Consider the following 18,846-nt stretch of genomic DNA (forward strand, 5'->3'; position numbering starts at 1 on the left):
ATATACAAATTAAAAAAAGGTGCATTTCATAATGTTACACTACATTATTATTATTATCTTTATTATTATCGTTATTTTTGTTGTGCTTAGCTGTCATGACAGAACCTTGTATGTAAAATTTGGGACAGGAGTTTTGGAGTATAAAATTAAAATCAAAAATCAATGTTTAGAATTTTTCTGGCCTTTGGTATCGCTTATCGAAAATCTTAGCCCTGTAAAATTGGTAACTGTATCACAACATACACAGAATACTGTTAATTTTAGTTTATTGTTATCAGCCATAGCTATCCATGTCAGCACATCCCTATCACAGCGTGCTACTTCGAGTTGTCACAGGGTGCCCAATCCTGGTCCTGGAGATCTCCAATCTTGCATTGGAGTTCAACTCAAATTTAGTTCATGATGTAGTTCATGATGTAAGATTGGGTACCCCTGTTCTATCAGTTCAGAGTCAGGTTTTCTTTATATCTGTAAAGTTAGGGATTGTGTCCAGATCCTGATCATCCAGCCTGGTTTAAACTGGTCTAGTACTGCTGTACCACTGGCTTTCTTAGAGCGGAACTTCTTGATTTAGTCAGTGTCTAATTTTGCTGCAATCATGCCTGTCTTTATTTCCAATCAGGATGCGGCTCTGTCTCGTGTATGCTCCTAGATGGAAACCGGATTCAATTATCCAGCATTCCTCTCATTGTAAATCAGGGACTGTGACATGGCTCCTTCTCTGTTTCCTCTCCTGCACATGCTGAACCTCAGTGCAGTCTAAGCTAATAGTCTAATTGGATAACAATCGGTTAAGGATTGTGTGCCACCAAGTGTGCACACATTTCTTTGTAGTGTGTGATTATACTGGGCTAGACTCTCTCTCTCACACACAGGGGTGTGTTTTTGTAAAGGCAAAGCTTTTGTCTCTAAAAATTGAACATTGATAAGAAAAGGAAAAAAGCCTTTGGTTTGAGTGGAAATTAATGGAACAATATATACGGACCAACCACTTGATTAAGTGCACTTCTTTATATCTACACTCTTGATATTTAGTTTTTCTGAGATGGAATAAATTGGAACAGACAAAATAGAACTTGTAGGTCCACATTAAAATACTATAATAATAACAATAATAATAAAAAAATGTATTAATGTTTTACAGACTGTGCTGCATCATCTCCAGGTATACAGGCTAGTAATGCTCTCTAATAAAATGTCATTAAGTGTTCTTCAAGCACTGACGATATCCATGATATGCTCTGAAACGCACATTGTGACAATTTATTACAGTAATGATAAATTGTGTTGCCCACCCGTATGGAGAGGTGTTAGTGTCTTGCGCTGGTACGAGTGGATCAGACACAGCAGTGTTGTTAGAGTTTTTAACACGTCAGTGTCACTGCTGGACTGAGAATAGTCCACCACCCAAAAATATCCACCCAACAGCATCTTGTGATAACAGGGTGACTAACACAAACTGTGCAGTAACAGATGAGCTATTGTCTCTATATGTACAAGGTGGACTGACAAGGAAGGAATGTCTAATAAAGTGGACAGTGAGTGGACACAGTGTTTAAAAACTCAGTACTGCTGTGTCTGATCTACTCGTACTAGCGCCACCACCACGTCAGTGCTACTGCAGTGCTGAGAAGGATTCACTATGTAAATAGTACCTGCTCTGTGAGGGTCCATGGGGGTCCTGACCACTGATGAACATGTTAAAGAAAGGGCCAACGAAGTGTGCAGAAAAAACGATGGACAGCAGTCCATTTTGTAGCTCCAATTGTAGCTCCACTTACAATATGTACGTATACGGTAAGTGGAGCTGAAAAATGGACAGTATACAAGTTGTACTTAATTTAAATAATTAATATATATGTGATGAAATGAAAATGGTAGCTGGTCTGTTCAAATTCAGTAAATAAACAATAAAATAAACCTGGAGCGGGTTGAGTGTGAAGCGGTTGGTATGTGCATCAGCACCTCCAAGTCTGAGTCCATGGTCCTAGCCCAGAAATGGATGGTATGCCCACTGCAAGAAAAAGGACCTGCTCCAGGTGGAGGAGTTTAAATATCTCGGGGTCTTGTTCACGGGTGATGGTATTGTGAGATCGGCTGCGGGCTGGGACAGTAATGCGGTCACTGTACCGGACTGTAGCGGTGAAGAGGGAGCTGAGCCATAAGGCGAATGTCTCTGTTTACCGGTCGGTCTACATCCCGACCCTCACCTATGATCATGAGTTGTGGGTAATGACCGAAAAAATTAGATTGCAGATACAAGCGGTTGGAATGAGCTTTTTTTCTCAGGGTGGTGGGCTACACTCTGCATGATAGGATTCGGAGCTCAGTCATCCGGGAGCAGCTTGGAGTGAGCCACTAGTCCTCCACATTCAGAGGAGCCAGTTGAGGTGGTTTGGGCATCTGATCCGGATACACCCTGGACACCTCCCGGTGGGGGTGTGCCAGGCACGGCCTACTGGAACAAGACCCTGGGGTCGTCCTAGGACCGACTAGAGGTACTATATCTCCAAGTTGGCCTGGAAGCGGCTTAGGATCTTTGGGAATGAGCTGGAGGATGTTGCGAGGGACAGAGTTGTCTACGAAGTTGTCTATGTGTTCTCCCAACAGCTTCTGTGACCCTATCTGGACTAAGCGGTTGATGATGATGATGATGATGATGATGATGATGATGATAATGATGATGACAGCGCAACAAAAACATTATTATTATTAAGAGAACTAATAGAACAATAAGAAAAATAAGAGGATTAATGAAGATGCATTTATTTCTTTATCCTTCCACTCATTTCCTCACTGGCTTATCTGCATCGTCAGTCTCGCTTTACTTCTCTGAGAACCTGATTTAATTCAACCCCGCCTTGAGACCTTTCAATTGGACTCTTCTTTCTTTATTGCAGAACGATCATCAATTGATGCTAATCATTGAACACATTCTGTATTCCGCCAGTGCTGGCAGTCAGAGTTATATTATGCATTGTGAGTTTATGACTGTACTCTGCGGGAATCAGCAGAGCTTGCTAATGGATTTATTCGATTTTAATTGTTACAAGACAAAACCCGAGCACCCCTGATGATCTCTGCCGACAGAGAAATGATATTGATCAGAGGGGAAGTTTCCTCAGTTAACTTGGGGGCTTGGGTGGGAAATCCCACTTGTCTTCATCAGCATAAACTGTATTTATATTGATGGCCCCTTTTAAATGTTTCATTTAAAAAGGCCCTGGTGATGTAGGCAGCATCTACAAGGCTGAGATGTAGTAAATTAAAGAAGACAAAAATTGTTAATCATACTCAGATTGGTGCTCTATTCAGCCCTTCTAGTACACAAACTCAGAATGCACTCAGGCTTGTTGTTGTTTGTGCATAATGTGACTGAAAACCAAGGCAAGGTTATGTTGGTTGTGTTGCTGTGTGTAATATTGTGCGGTCGATAGATCAATAAGCCTGCTTGACTGAGGCTTCAGCCAGCATTACAAGTGTTGACGTAAGCATGATCGCATGCCTGCTCGTTCTCGTCACAGGGAAGTGACCAACAGTGTATGACATTCCACAGTAATCTGCGAGCAGGTTTAATCTGTTTAGCAGTAGGGATGGTCTCTCTCATTCATTTTTGTGATCTTCTGCATCTCTTACATTTCCAGTGCCACTGCTTTGACTTCTTTTGACCCTCCAGCAAACTTTAAACTTCTGTGAACTCAGTGGCTGCAATCTGACAGTATTTAGAGCATGAAAAATGTCATCGAACACAACTCTGAAAATCAGAGTATAGAAAAGTCATCTACATTCTAACCTGAAATGAATACATTTGAAATGGTGTATGTGACCACAGGTTATAGATTTTCAGTGAAGCTGAAATGCACCGTCATCTTGTGTGTTCTGCTTGTAGTGATATGTTCCACCAACTGGAACACAGTGTTAGAACACTGCATGTCTATCCTCCGTATAATGCATGCTGGAAAATGAAATTTACAGCCATTGTGAAAATGTTTTCAGGTGGTTGAGAGAACCCGAGTGGAGTGTGAGAAATAGTGGTTTACATCCTGATGTAAATATGCAGAACATGCCTGTCTGTTTTTCCTTCCTTCTCCTTTCCTGCCCTTTTCACTTAGTTGTGCATTAGTGGTTTAGACCTGTTGAAAATCTGATGACCTTGTGGAGATTTTAGTTTGTTTTTTCAAGATATCAATTTAAAAACCACTGATACCCATACAATGTTTTTTTTTTTTTTTTTTTTTTTAAATGAAGCACCTTAACCAACTATTTATAATGAAGCACTTTAAGGGAAATTCTAAAACAATATAAAAATGTGTCATTAAATGGTTAGGATGTAAACAGAGTCATTAAGTGTCTCAGTGAAAAGAGACGAATCAGAGTTGTTCACAGTGGTAGTGATGGGAAACAGACATCTGAAATTGTTGGGAAAACTTAATGAAATAGGAATTTGCTATTTGATTACATGGTTTGACAGTAATTTTGAGAATATTTTCTTAATGTCCATTGTTGTCTGAGAGGTACACGAGTGAGTCAAAAGCCGAGGGCCACACAAAAGTACTGGATAGAATGTTTGGATAGTAAATAAAATGCCTATATTTGCATTTTAGATGCTGTAACTCCTGGTTCATATCACCACCACTGTATAGAAAACTAGTCTGCATGATTAAATTCTGTAGGACCTGTGGAAAAAACCCTTTGCCCTTTAAAGGGATACTCTGCATTTCTGCTGGATTATATTGTGGTGGTAAATATGAATGAATCTTGAGCTGTAAATGGCACTGCACCTGAGTGGATGCAGTGAACTTTATATGCGCTGAATGAGCTCAGTGTTGCTTCTTGTTTGCAGCATTAATTTTATGCGTGTCTGTTTCTTCCACAGACTGCAGAACAGCTACACAGCCTCACAGAGAGCCAATCAGGACCTGGAAGAGAAGCTGCACGCCCTGGTAACCTTTTTAACCTCTCTCTCTGAATCCATCTTCATGAGTGATGTCTTTCATTACCTTTGTTTAAGGGTCTTTATCCTAATGAAATGATACACAATTAGTTTGTAATGAATCTTTGTCTCACTTAATGCCACAGGGATTAGATTAGGGTCCAAGAGTGGCAAACATTTAAGACATATCTTGAGCAAAGTGTCATATGGTGCCTTGTCCAGTGTGTCCCAGACAGCATGCTGCTATTTGACTGTAACCCTGTGCAAAATATGCTCAACTCACCTGGACTGTGATGCAACTAAGCAGAGTCAAATCTTGCGATTCTGAATATATGTATGCAAAAATTTGAGGTCCAATGGTCAAATTAGATGTTTTGTCTATTGTCCAAGTGAAAATAGGTTAGCCTGTCCTCTAAAGGGAATAAACTTAAGTTTGGTGGATGTCTGCATGTTTTAGTGCAAAATTTCTATTTATTTGCTGAGCTTAACACTTTGAAAAAATATAAGAAAATGCTAAATGTGCCGTGATGCTTGCATAGGCCACAATTAAAAAAAATATATATATTTTTTTAATTCAGCAAATAAAGTGATTCTGCATTAAAATGTGAGGAAGTGTGTTTTCTGTAGAGGATGTGTTAACTTATCACTTGGAAAATCAACAAAAACAATGTGACAAAGGGTGCCCAGATTTTTGCTTATGACTGTAATAGTGATGGCTGATGGTAACTGTCTCATGTTGATGCCTGTATAGGAGCGGTAATGGCTGGAGAATTGCCATGCAAATCCTCTGATCTGTACTGTAATGAATAGTAAAGGACGTAGGAGTATAAACACGAGTGTGATACAGTTTAATGAATTTTAGTGTCAGCCACTGCAGTCACGTTGCACAGAGCCATGTTCTTAAGCTGTGGTTAAGCTTGAATCAAAATCCTGTAGGGAGACATCAGGAACACGGCTGACTTTTAATTCCTGCTTTGCCCCCAACAGGTGTTTTGTCACTGGATTTTAAATCAGGAATGTGTTCAACTACATGTGTGTTTTTGCACATGCGATTTGCGCCACTTCCTTACATAGTAATAGTGGGTGGGAAAAAAATAATTGATTCTAAGATGTATCACAGTTCTCTGAAAGTATTTTTGTCCTACTGTAAATTAATGCACATGCAGAGACTTTGCAAAGTAGGGTGCTTTGGTGGCTCTCAGCTTAGAGGAAGGAAAACAAGATCTCACTGACTCATACATAATGATGTACGCAAAAATGGTGACCAGTTTGTGTCTGACATAAAAGGTTTGTTTTCAATTTCAGCTTTGCCGCTGGTCCTTACAGCTGGTAATATTATTGTGGGCATTTTGAAATACATTTACTGCAGTGTAATCAGTTTTTTTAGGCTTGGTTTTAAACAGCAGGTAAAAGTGGCCCAAATCCAACCTTTTTCTTCATATGTGACACAGATGTGTGAACAGCAAGAAACACATGTAGTCTGCTGTTTTTAATCCCGATTTGAGATGCTTTCATATGTGGTACTGAAATCCGATCCATATCCGATCTGCAGCAATGTGACTCTGTCTGAACAGCCAGATCGGAATTCATGTGACTTTTACGTCAATTCAACTTGACATTCATCATTTTGCAATGCTGAGGCCTCATTTAGGCTGATGTTTTTGCACTAAAAAATTAGAAGAGGCTTAGCACAACTGCACTGTGTTCAAAGAGGTTTTGAAAGAAATCGCGGCCACAGGAGACCGAGGCTGCAACATCAAGGAAAAGTCTTAAACCAAATTTTAACAAATCTGAGGGCACGAACTGAAGAATTTACTGTGCCTTTTTCATGGCAAGCTCGAAAACATTCTGAGTGAAGATCCCAGCTGTCAGTCAATGAAGCTTTGTGATGGCTCCTGTGATGCTGGTGAAGATGAAACTAAAACTGAACTGGTTAGGAGCTGATCTGTTCAGACTGATGTTGCATACAGATCACATTTAAAAGATTTTGTTAACAGCCAAACAAAAAAAATATCAGATTTGGGCCACTTTTACCTGCTGTGTAAATGTAGCCTTTGAGACACACAGCAGCTGTTTTCTCAAGCTCCCACTACATTGTAGTGCTCCGATCACATAATACCTCCTCTTAGCAGAGCTTGTAAACAATTACAACAGCCACAGCACAGCAGAAGAAGGAGCAGACAAAACGTTTTCTCCCTCGAAAAGGTGAAAACTATTGGTGTAGCAAATATTGCATACGTATACTCCTACTTAAATACATTACATTCAGAAATTCGTGATAAACATGTTTTGAAAATATTTACACCCTCCTCTTCAACTACTTTCTTGCAGGGTTTTATTTTATACTTAGGACAGGGAAAATAATCGATTCTTGAATGCAACAGAGTTCTTTCTTGAAAAATGTATTCACAAAATATTGCAAATTTTTATTTAGGCTCAGTGTTTCCACTGTAAAATAAACTCATGCACACCCAGAGACTTTATGAAGTAAGAGACTTTGGTACAGCTCTTCTTTGAGGAGGAATAAATGCAAGATCTTATTAGTGCATGTGTATCGGAGGTCATAAATTGGTCACAGTTTTTGCATACTTGTAAGAACCACCCGGCCAGATTGCTAACAAATCAGATTGTTGCCTGCTTTCAGATTTAATTAACACTATTTGTTAATGACGAATAGCAGAAAAAAAAAATCAAAATGTGAGCTATATAAATAAAAAAAAATTGGAGATGGGTTGAGATGCATTGAGAATCGTTTAATCACATCGAGTAACCCTAAATCAAAGTCTAAAGTAATCGTGAGGTACCTAGAGAATCCCACCTCTACACTGTGCTGAAAGTCCCTCACCACAGTCCCTGTTTTGAAACGCAGCTGCATTAAACTGTTGCACATAAACTGCCTTCTCTTCTGAAAAGCAATTGATTTCTCTTGCCCCCAAATCAACAAATGTCAAGTGTCATGTGTGGCTACTGATGGCTGTGGTTTGCTTATCCAAGCTGATAACTTTCTGACAGGTCTGTCCGGTTCCTCTAACTGGACAGAATACGATCATGGCATGTTCTTTATCAAAGCTTTGAAGACTGTCGGGTTTTTTTTTTTTTTTTTTAGCTCCCCCTTTTCATCAAAGCTTTAAAGCATGACACATCTAATTTTCCGAAGTGGAATAAAACATGAAATGGGTGAAAATAATCAGCCATATCAGTTGATGCAGTGCGCTAAAAGGCTCTGATATTCTTCAAAAGCTGCCTCTAAATCCTGTTGTGTTGGACAGCAGTTCTCCGTTTCCTCATGCCAGAACAGGTGATTGATAACCACTTTTCTGGAATGCTTTTATATCACATTAACGGTAGTGTCGGATAAGACCGAGTCAGCACAAACTGCTCCACTTGTGATGAGGTTCAGTTTGTGATTTAATAAGCAGCTCAGAGCTGTTTAATTATTTGTTAAGCATGCTGTGAAGCCAGCATACATCCCCCGAAATATTTATTGTAACTGCTGGTATTTATTAGAATTTAATGTTAAGAGCTTTTGAAGTTTTATGATGAGCAAAAGACAGGAGGCTTAAACCTTACATAATCGCACATGCTTTATCCTCTCAGTGCCATTCAAATGCTAATGTAATCAAACATCTTTGGAGTGAAAAGTCTTGGAGTGACTCTCAAATAACAAGACTTAACCATCCTGTCCCTTGAAGGCAGTCTGCAGAATCATTCCTAGCAAATGGGTTGACATCTGTTAATATTGGCCACATATTTTCTGTGCAGCTTCCAAGGGCTAAACCAGGGCTTCCCAAACTTTAATGTCAGAACTCATGTAAAGGGACTCATGTAGAGGTAGTGTTTGAGACCCATCAAACGTTTGAGCAAGAAGTGATAGAAGACCCAATCCCATTTCACCCCTTGGCCCTACCACTTAGCCCTTAGCCCTCGGTTTAGTGCGTTCACATCTTGGATTAGGGTGTCACAATTTTTCTTGAGATAGAGGGGTGAAGTATTAGGTCTACATGGTCCTCCCTTTTCAGAGGCACACTCCAAACAGAGTGTTATGAGGAAAAAAAAAAAGAAAAACCGGCAAGATGGCTGCGTGTGAGACCAAAGAAACCACTACAGTTCCAAGGGGTTAGGGTGACACTCGAAAACAAGGGGTACGGGTAAAAAGAGAAATGGGATTGGGCCTTAGTCTTATCAGATTAGACCTTACGCCTAAAGCCCACTGTTACTCACTGTTACTTTCTTTCAGTCAGTGGAAAAACTGGCAACCAGACTTTTGAAGCGTTGGTAAACTATTTAAACTTGTATGTTTTTGAATGTTAATGTACAGTCATATGCAAAGGTTTGGGCACCCCTGGTCAAACTACCCCTTTTGTTAATTTTCTAGGATATCATCCTTTTCAGAGAATACACTTTAATGCACAGTTACTGTGTTACTGTTTATTTGCTGAATTTAACACACTGAGGGGGGAAAAACTGAAAAAAAAAAAATATATATGTGTGTGTGTGTGTGTGTGTGTGTGTGTGTGTGTATGTGTATATATATATATATATATATATATATATATATATATATATATATATATATATATATATATATATATATATATATATACATACACACACACACACACACACACACACACACACACACACACACACACACACAACTTCAGCACAGGCTACATTTTCAGTTTACATTTCAGGCTACATCCCCCCCACTAACATTAACTCAGCAAATAGAAACTGAAGAAGGATTACCATAAGAAAAATGCCGTTTTCTGCAGCGGATGTGTTAACTTGCTTTCGTTTATTTTTTGATTAGGATATTCAAAGTTTTGCATATGACTGAATGTTTTACATTAATATTAGACAACCAGTTAAGACACAGTTATTGTTGTCCAAAATTGGTGGTATGGGTTTCAATAACTGAAATTCAGGTGTGCTTTCTGCATGCAGCAGGTATAAAAAGCTGCTTTGATAACCAGATTGATGTGGAAGCAGCAGTGATGCGGAAACACTGTGGTTCCTGCTTCTAATCTAAGATTGCACTTAATTATCTCTTGCTGCAGAAAAGAACAAAAAAAACAAAAAAACGCACTGTTCCCATTTCCTCACGATCCACTTATCCCCATACTGCATCCTACCAGGGGCTCATGGCCAACAGTTTAAAACCTCTGGGCTAAAGAAAGTTTATTGATTTACTGACTTAAAAAGTTTATTGGACAAAACAATTGTTGAAAACAGGTTTTACTACCAGAGCAGCGCAAAAAACAGCTATTTTTGCATTCCTGAAAAATGTCATTCTCATTTACTTATTGCAGTACTATTTTAATATTAGTAAATGATGTATATTTATTAAAAGTAGTGTAGATTTTCTTTAAGATGCAGGAATATTTTCTCTTTAATAGTGGCTCAGCTTTAGAAGGTACTGCACATTTTCTAAAAGAATGCAATTTTTTTCCTCCTTAAGTATAAATTTTCAGTTAATTTTGAGTTTTATGTGATGAAATCTCTCATCAGTGTCCCCCTGCTGAAAGCTTGTCCTGTTGGTGCTGGTGGCATTACAGGTAATGTGATGTTGGCAGCCTGGGCATTGCATTGGCAGGGCAGCATGGCTGTCCTCATCTTACCTTTTCAGGTGCTCTCAGGACACAGTCATATAATGTGCTATTTGAAGAGGTTTGGCCCTTTTAAATGGCAGATATTTGGCCTCAACCAGGTTACAAACACTATTTACCTACTATTTACACTATTTACCATGTTGTGTGTTTTACTCGATCATTGCCTTCTCTCTTTCTCTTTTCCCTTATTTCTTCTTTCACCATTCATGCTGCCTTGTGACTTGGGTATCTCATCACCATCGCAACCGCCACCATTATCATCATCATCAGGCTGCCGTCAGTCAAACTTGGGTCTATGCAGTTGCGTGATGGCTCTTTTTCTTCTCTCTCCTTGTTCTTCAGAGTGCATTAGTGTAGATGTCATTCTTCAGCCTCGCCTGCCTCATCCTCATCTCCTCATTCTGCATGCGATAACCTTCCCGGTAGCATTATAATGTGGGTGCCATCGTCCTATTGTGGGTTCATGTGTGCAGCACAGTGGTTGTAATATACAAACTACCAGGAGTATCTGCTAAAGGTTCAGTCAGCATAGTACATTGCTATTATCACTTACAGTATCAGTCCAAAATTAGGAGTCTTTCCTTTATTTTTGCTGTTTTCTACATTTTAGAATAATTGCAAAGGCATTAAAAGTATGAATAACTACAATCAGTGATGCTGGCTTCTACTAAAATATAGCTATTTATACCAACCCTACTTTGTCACAACACCACAGACTGGCTCAAATACATTAATAATGACAGACATATTAATTACCTTTTAATAAGACAAATAGAAAGAGAGTAAATCTGATTTTTGAACATTATTCCAACTCTGAATTGTGCTGAAGTTCTAAATTTAATATATCTCTAATGGCAACATGCCTCTTTTTTTATAATATGCAGTTAAAACTGTCCAATCAAAGCAGCCATTAAAGAAGTTATTTATTTTTCAGGAGACATTTCTGTGGAGATATAATCCACTTTCATAAGGAAAGAGGAAAGTCAAAAGAAAAGTGAAAAACCAAGCTTTTCAAAGAAAAAAAAGTTATAATAGGAGTAAAGCCATAGAGAAAATAGAACTCCTAACAACGGTGCAAGACCTAGTAGACCACTAAAACTGTGCCCATCAGATAAACAGCACTTAAGGCTTTCATCTGTGAGACAGAGGAGAAAATCAAGGTGCTTCAGATCTGAAAACATCCGTAGGTGATTCTGTCCATCCTTCCACTGTGAGAAGACGACTCAGCGCTATGGGTCTGAAAGGATGTGTAGTTGTCAAGAAGCTCTTACTGAGAAAATTTGCAGATAAACCCGTGTTTGTTTTATCATAACAGTGGACCGACCACCCTAGAGTTCACACCTCAACATCACTGAATGTGTTTGGGATCATTTGGATCGTGAAAAGCAGAAAATTTAACGAGTTTCTAAGACTGAACTTTGGCAGTGTGGAAAAATATCCCTGCAGATTCCTTTGAAGAACTGAAAGTGAGTCTCCTGAAAAGAATGGAAGCTGAAATAAAGAAAGTGTGGACACACTAAATGCTGAAAATGTAATATATGTAATTGTTGAGGCTTCTGTCTAGTTTTCTTTCAGATGTATTCCTACTGTTCTCATGACCCTGAAAAATTAATAACATGCACTAAATGGCTGTTTTGACAGTTTTGCTAAATCAATGAAGGGTGGGTTCTGTTTCAACCTCACTGTCAAGGATCCATTTACATTTTAAGTGTGTAAGACTGTTTGTTTATATTTCAACCACTGAACTTCAGCTTTGAATGCTGTAAATATAACCAAGTTTTTCCTTATCCTGTTATTTCTTTTCTTCTCTGTTCCCCGTTTGCTGGAATGCTCGATAGTGATAAGGTATCTGCTGTGTGGCTGTTATGACTAATTTTAAGTGGACTCTCCATGAACAGCTGCTGTTTCTGTGACCTGGTTTTATTGCCCCACCTTGTCCACTTCAGTCAAAGAGCAGCTGAGAAGCTAAATGCTCTTTTATTGACTGGCATTAGTGTGGGCTGCCGCTGCAGACTTTTTGTGCTTTTTCTCTCTCTATCTGAGAGGACATATTTCAATGTCCTTTTAACCTAAGAGATGAAGTAGCCATGGAACAGTTTCTCAAATATGTATTGAGATAATGAGTGTAGTCTTGGCCTTAAATGACAGGGACACTTACATTAAGGGCTTCTTTTAGTGGAGGAATAGACTTAAACCCGTGGGTGAGAAGCTAGAACATTTTCTCATTGTCTTGTTGATTTGATTTTGACTTTATTTTTGGAATGTAATGTGCAGCCATCAGATTACACATCCATTTCAGTTACATTTTAGCCAGCGTGGATCTGTTTAGCTCTTTACTTTTGTGATGCTGAGCTCAATTCAATTAAATCCCTTCTCTCTCTCTTGCTCGTGCTCTCGCTCTCTCTCTGCATGTATACATGTGTCTATATATTCAAATTTGGTAGTAAACTAAATTCGTTTGCATTTATTTGGTTATCAGAGGTTCTCAGTCCTGGTCCTGGAGTTGTTGAGTCCCATTGCCCTCTGCACTGCACACCTGATCCAATTAGTAAACTAATAAGAAAAACCACAGAAAACCACAACATGCAGGGATGGTAATACTCCAGGCACAGGACTAAGAACTTCTGGTAGAGGAAGTCCAGACCTGACCTGCAAGTTTGAGACAAGACCTAACTTGACCCGACCCAGTTGGTACTACTAAATTGGAAACCTGAACTTGCGTACATGCTCTGACATTAACAGAGACGGATTATCGTAGACTGCAGTACACCAAACTAATAACCTAATACAAAGTAATAATCAAACCTATATGAAAACAAAAAACACAGGGACATTTTGTTTTTCCAACACAGCATTCAGCATTTTTGGATGAACCTGACCAGCAAGAGCAATGATCTGTTTATGCAGCATGTTCATCCACTTCTGAACGTGCTATTGTGAATGCAGTTAACGTTATGAGAGGGGGAGACGGGGAGAGAGCGTGCAAGAGAGAAAATGTGTGAGCACATGAAATCTATTACATTAATAAAAAATAACCAACAGTCTACAGAATATCATTCATGCTGGAACAAAACCTTGTATTGCCATTTAAAAAAATTATTTTATTTATTAATTTGTTTATTTATGTATTTATTAATCTGATTTAAAAATTAAGAAGCATCATTTTTGAAGCTGCACTTTATAGTTAAATGTTATAGTTAAAAGTTTGGGCACTCCTGGTCGAATGACATTTATTTATTTGTGAAAATAAGCTAACACGTCCTCACATTTCTGCATTTTTGAATCCTTTTTTACAGTTTATTTGCCCTTATTAGTTTATTTGTAACAGATTGGGGAGAAAATAAAACATGTTGGCTGTGCAAAAGTAGCATATTTTGTTTGATTTTTTTTTAACCAGTATGTTTAGCTAAAGTAAAAGCATTTTCACTTAAATCAGTGAAACAATGTGACTAGTATTTCAGACTCTTGCATGCAGCTGTACACTGTGTGATTTCATGGTGAATGGACCAGTAGAAATGGTCCAAAACCCCTAGAATCATTGTAAGGTTACCAGTTTGGTGATGAGGTTTTGTTCTGACAGTTTGTTTCTGGCTTTAGCATGTTGTTGCAAGAGGGTAGTAGTAATAGCCTTATTGCTATAATAGGGCCTGCTGTACCTTCAGCCTCTTTGAATAGTTTTTTTGTGTCACTTTGTTTTTAAGGTCAAAACTGCAGGTAACAAATTTCAAAAGTACAGGCATTCTGCCTTTGTGTGACTAGACAAATATTGAACAGATCACATTCTGATATCATTTCCTGTAGAGTGCATTATTGCTGCACTGTGTTATCAGTCCTGATATAATCAATTAAGGTTTATTTCTGAGCCAGTTTTATTTTTCTATGTCCAGAGATGGAGAGCTCGAGACAGAGGCTGAGAGTGTCTTGCTTTAGATGATTCAGCTGAATGATTCAACTGGGCTTCTTATCTATGTGGAATCGATCTGATTATGTACGTCAGTGTCTGCTCCTTGTTCCTGTCCCACTTTTGACCCCATACTCTTTAGCTGAATGGATGGCTGTTACTTTTTACCCTCTTTTTTTTTGGCTTTTCTGTTGACACAGTCAGCAGTGAGACAAAGATGAGAGACTTGAAGCTTTATTGCAAATCGATGAGGAAATGACTGCCTGCTTTTACTTAAAACATAGTGGCTGAGGCACTAGCTCAGTCTCTGCCTGTTTTCCCCTCAGAGAAGTGCTTAGAGAGCAAACAATAATGTGCGCTCATTTTGTTTCTCTTGCAGCTTCGGAAAGTGGAGCGAGACAAGAAGACCATGGATCAAGAGATAGTGGAGCTCACCAACAAGCTCGTGGATGCCAAGAACACAATCGACAAGCTGGAGGAGCTGAATGTATGTGTAACCGCAGTACTGTGTGTGTGTGTGTGTGTGTGTGTGTGTGTGTGTTAGCGCTGTAGTATAGCTTCAAATGGTAACCAGTGGAGCTGAAAATTGAAAGTTGCATTAAGAGGTTCTGTGCTAAGCTTTCATAAAACTGCATTGTCAGATTTGTCAGCAGCCCAGCAGCTGATTTCTGCCTGATAGAAGTCTACAGGGGGGGGAAACTGCACTTTCACATTAGACAGGCTGTACTTTTTGATTAAGTTTGGAGGCAGCTTGTGAAATTCTCTTATCTGTGAGTGTATTGTTGCACTCTGGGTACACTGGTTGTCCGTAGATACAGGGCTGGGCAGCACTGATAAAATGTAGCATTGCTGTAAGTTTTCAATTATATCGTAGGTTCGCAGAATTAATCACATTTTCTTCATTAATCCAATATTACTTTCCATGATAGTCACATCTTTTTAACGGCTACAATAACAGAATGGGTAGGGTTGTATACTATGGACAAAAAAAAATCAGACATTCATTAAAGTTGATCGATATTATGATTGTGATATGAGGCATTTTATTTATGATTTAAAAAGTGCATTACTGGGAAATCCTATCACACTAAAAAAAAAAATTTATTATACAACTGTATTATATTATGCACGCACAGCGCAAGGCTTAGGTAATTAAATGTGATGTTAATGTAGCATCAAGAGCCATGTCTAATATCAGAGCAGTGAAGTGCTCTTGTGAGTGGGGAATGCTGTCCTGCGTGCAGAGCAGCTGACTTACCCACTCTGTTATTGAGCCAATTACAAAGTTTGCATTACCAAAGTTAAAGGTCTGTATTGTGGAAAATGGTCTTTTCTTTTTTTTAGTAGTATGTAAGCATTTTTACAAGTTGCAAGATGTACAATTACCTTCACAGTCAATACCAGTCTATATATGAAAACCGAGCCGTAAATACAGCATGTCTTCAATTTGTTACGAAAAGTAACGCCTATTTAATCTACAGAAGTTTAGTCCCACACAGTCACAGAGTTATAAGGAGTGTTTTAGCTCAGACTGTGTTGTGAGGCACAAAATGGGGCAACCAATTGGAGTATGTTTACATATTATCACTGTCCAAAAAAATACATGGATCTCCGTTTTTTTTTTCCTATGTTTAAAATTTCCAGTGTGAAAATTTCATGAAGACTGAACCGATAGAAATGCTTCAGAGTTGCTTGGAATACAAATTGGAATAAAATCCAAGAAAATGTAGGATTTGAGACTTTAATGACCCAATGTGTCATATGTACAGGATTACAACCTGAATTTTCTGTACAAAAGTTGGAATGCTGTCCAAAATAAATAAAAGTAAAATGCAGTTAATTGAAATTCATGTAAATACTGTATTTAATTGAAAATAGTACAAAGACAGCATATAAAATGTTAATGTTTTTTGAAAAATATATGCTCATTTTGAATTCGATGCCAGTAACACATTCCAAAAAAGTTTGGAATAGTGGCATGTTTACCACTGTGTTTCATCACCTCTTCCTTTAAAAACACTCTGTGTTGGGAAACCAATTTTTGCTTGATATAGGATTTCAGCTGCTCAAAAGTTCAGGTTCTCCTTTGTCATATTTTTCGTATCATAATACACCAAATGTTTTCAATGGGTGACTGGTCTGGACTGTACCCAGGCCAGTTTAGCACCTGGACTCTCCTACTAAGTAGCTTGCTGTTGTAGTACATGCAGAATGTCTTGCTGAAATAAGCAAGGCTTTCACTGAAGAAGACGTCTTCTGGATGGCGCATGTGTTGCTCCAAAACCTGTATATATCATTCAGCATTAATTATGCCTTCAGAAATGTGCCAGTCACCAATGCTTTGTGCACTAATGCACCCCTATACAATCATGAATACTGGCTTTTGAACTGTGCACTGATAACTAGCAAGGTGGCTTTAGTAGGGCACAGTGTTGATTTCAAAAAAGAATTTCAAATTTTAATTCGTCCAGCCACAGGACATTTTACCACTTTGCCTTATGTGGAAATCATGATCAAGGACCCAGAGAAGGTGGGTGTCCTGTTTATATATGGCTTCTTTGTATGATCACTTAAACTTGCATTTGTGGATGAGGTGATGAGCTGTGATCAGACAGTGATCTCTAAGACGTGTTCCTGAGCCCATGCTTTTATTTTCTCTGCAGAATCATGTCTGTTATGAATGCAGTGCTGCCTGAGGGTCCGAAACTTCAGGATGACCAGTATTGATTTGATGTCCCCTGCATATAGAGATCTCTCTGAATTCTATGAATCTTTTAATAATATTATGTGCTGTAGGTGATGAAACCCTCCTAATTTTACTTCTGAAAGACTGGCATCAAATTCATAATGGGTATATATATTTAAAAAAAAACAATTTCTCAGTTTCAACATTTGATATGTTTTCTTTGTACGGTCTTCAATTAAATATAGGGTTTAAATGATTAACACATCATTGCATTGGTATTTTTTACATTTTTCACAGCATCCCAACATTTTTGGAAATGGGGATGTATTCTAAACTGTTCTTTCAGAGCAATATGATGTAGTGCTAAATAGTGCTAAAGCTTAAAATCAGAATTGTTGTGTGAAACAACCAGGAGTAAAGTAGAATGGACAGTATATCACCTGACTCTGCTGAATAAGTTTACCCACATTGATATATTCACTAAATTCAATCAGTCGTTCAGTTAATTTTGTTTTGTGCCTTTTACATATATTTAGAGAGCCACTTCATAAATAGGTCTCTTTATGCAGCTTCATTAAAAATGTGCTTATTCCACCTGCTAGCTGAGTGTATGCATGCAGCTGGGCTGTGGGGAGCTAATTACAGAGTGTGAGGGACCGTTAGCCGTCTGTTCACGTTGCTTAAGCATAGTGTTTCATCTCCTTGGGCAGATCAGCCACCCATCAGTCATAGCTGATCACTCAGAATTCTCTCTGAGGAGAAGTCTCCTCCTCGAATTCCTCTCAGACAGGAGACGATGCTCTCTCTGACTTGTTTCCCTTGGTTACTTTTATCTTCTTATTACAAGTATCTTGGACGCAAAGTCACCTAGTTTTTGAAATAGCTCTGAATTCAGGAGAAGGTACTTGGAAAGTTGTACTGAATGATTTGAGGAAAGTATTTAACTATTATATATTTTTTCTGACCAATAGAGCAATTGCAAATGAAATGTTTATTTTTCCTTTAATTTATGCTCCGGATTTGAAGTGGAATTTACTGAGATGGGTGTTTTTTTTTTTTTTTTTTTTTTTCAGAATTTGTAAAAAATTAAATTGTTGAGATGTAAACAGTTATTTGGACTGTTTGGTTTGATGTGAAATGTTCTGTTCCAGAAGTGTTCACAGTGGTGCTGATAGGAACCAGAGATTTAAAGTGTTAAATGCCCCTTAAGTTTCCTCACATAAAGATATTATTTTAAAAGGTTGCACGTTCATGGCCCGATGACCGAAATGTTGTTTTATGATAGACTTGAGAAGCTTTTGGCCTAAAATGTGTTTATGTTCATGACGCAGAGTAGGGCTTTGAAAGGCGAACTAGTCCCCAGAGAACGATTTTACATCAAGCCACTTGAATGAACTGTTACATCACAAATATTATATTATACTAAAATGTAATAAAATGGCTATAATTTCCCTTTAATTTTACCGAAATGAGGAGCACATTCACTTTTTTCAGGCCTGAGGCTCGAATACTGAATGTGAACTGTCAGACTGTCAGTTCACGAGCTTTTGCTACTTGCATAATTGATTTGAATAATGTCGAGTATAATCAGTATTGCAACTCTTGTGATACAAAAAATTAAATTTTGTTGTAAAAACGGGTTTATTGTTCAGCCCTAATTGAAAAGTACACCATGTTTTTAATGATTTTTTTTCTCCTACTCTGCTCACAGACT

At 38.3% G+C, this 18,846-nt stretch overlaps 1 protein-coding gene across 5 annotated transcripts in view; it reads left to right on the forward strand.

Annotated features, from left to right (window-relative positions):
• The window catches only part of tjap1 (tight junction associated protein 1 (peripheral)), a 97,669-nt gene that overhangs the window by 68,483 nt on the left and 10,340 nt on the right, over positions 1-18,846 (forward strand). For 4 of the 5 annotated variants that reach the window (XM_017690660.2, XM_017690659.2, XM_017690661.2 and 1 more), the window contains 3 exons: positions 4,877-4,943; positions 10,816-10,845; positions 14,826-14,933. In XM_017690660.2, coding sequence (XP_017546149.1) covers positions 4,877-4,943; positions 10,816-10,845; positions 14,826-14,933 — 205 coding nt within the window. The remainder of the gene's footprint in view (positions 1-4,876; positions 4,944-10,815; positions 10,846-14,825; positions 14,934-18,846) is intronic. The other variant, XM_017690663.2, reaches the window with a different exon arrangement.

The sequence above is a fragment of the Pygocentrus nattereri genome, chromosome 5 (genome assembly GCF_015220715.1).
Source record: "Pygocentrus nattereri isolate fPygNat1 chromosome 5, fPygNat1.pri, whole genome shotgun sequence".
Taxonomy (NCBI): Eukaryota; Metazoa; Chordata; class Actinopteri; order Characiformes; family Serrasalmidae; genus Pygocentrus; species Pygocentrus nattereri.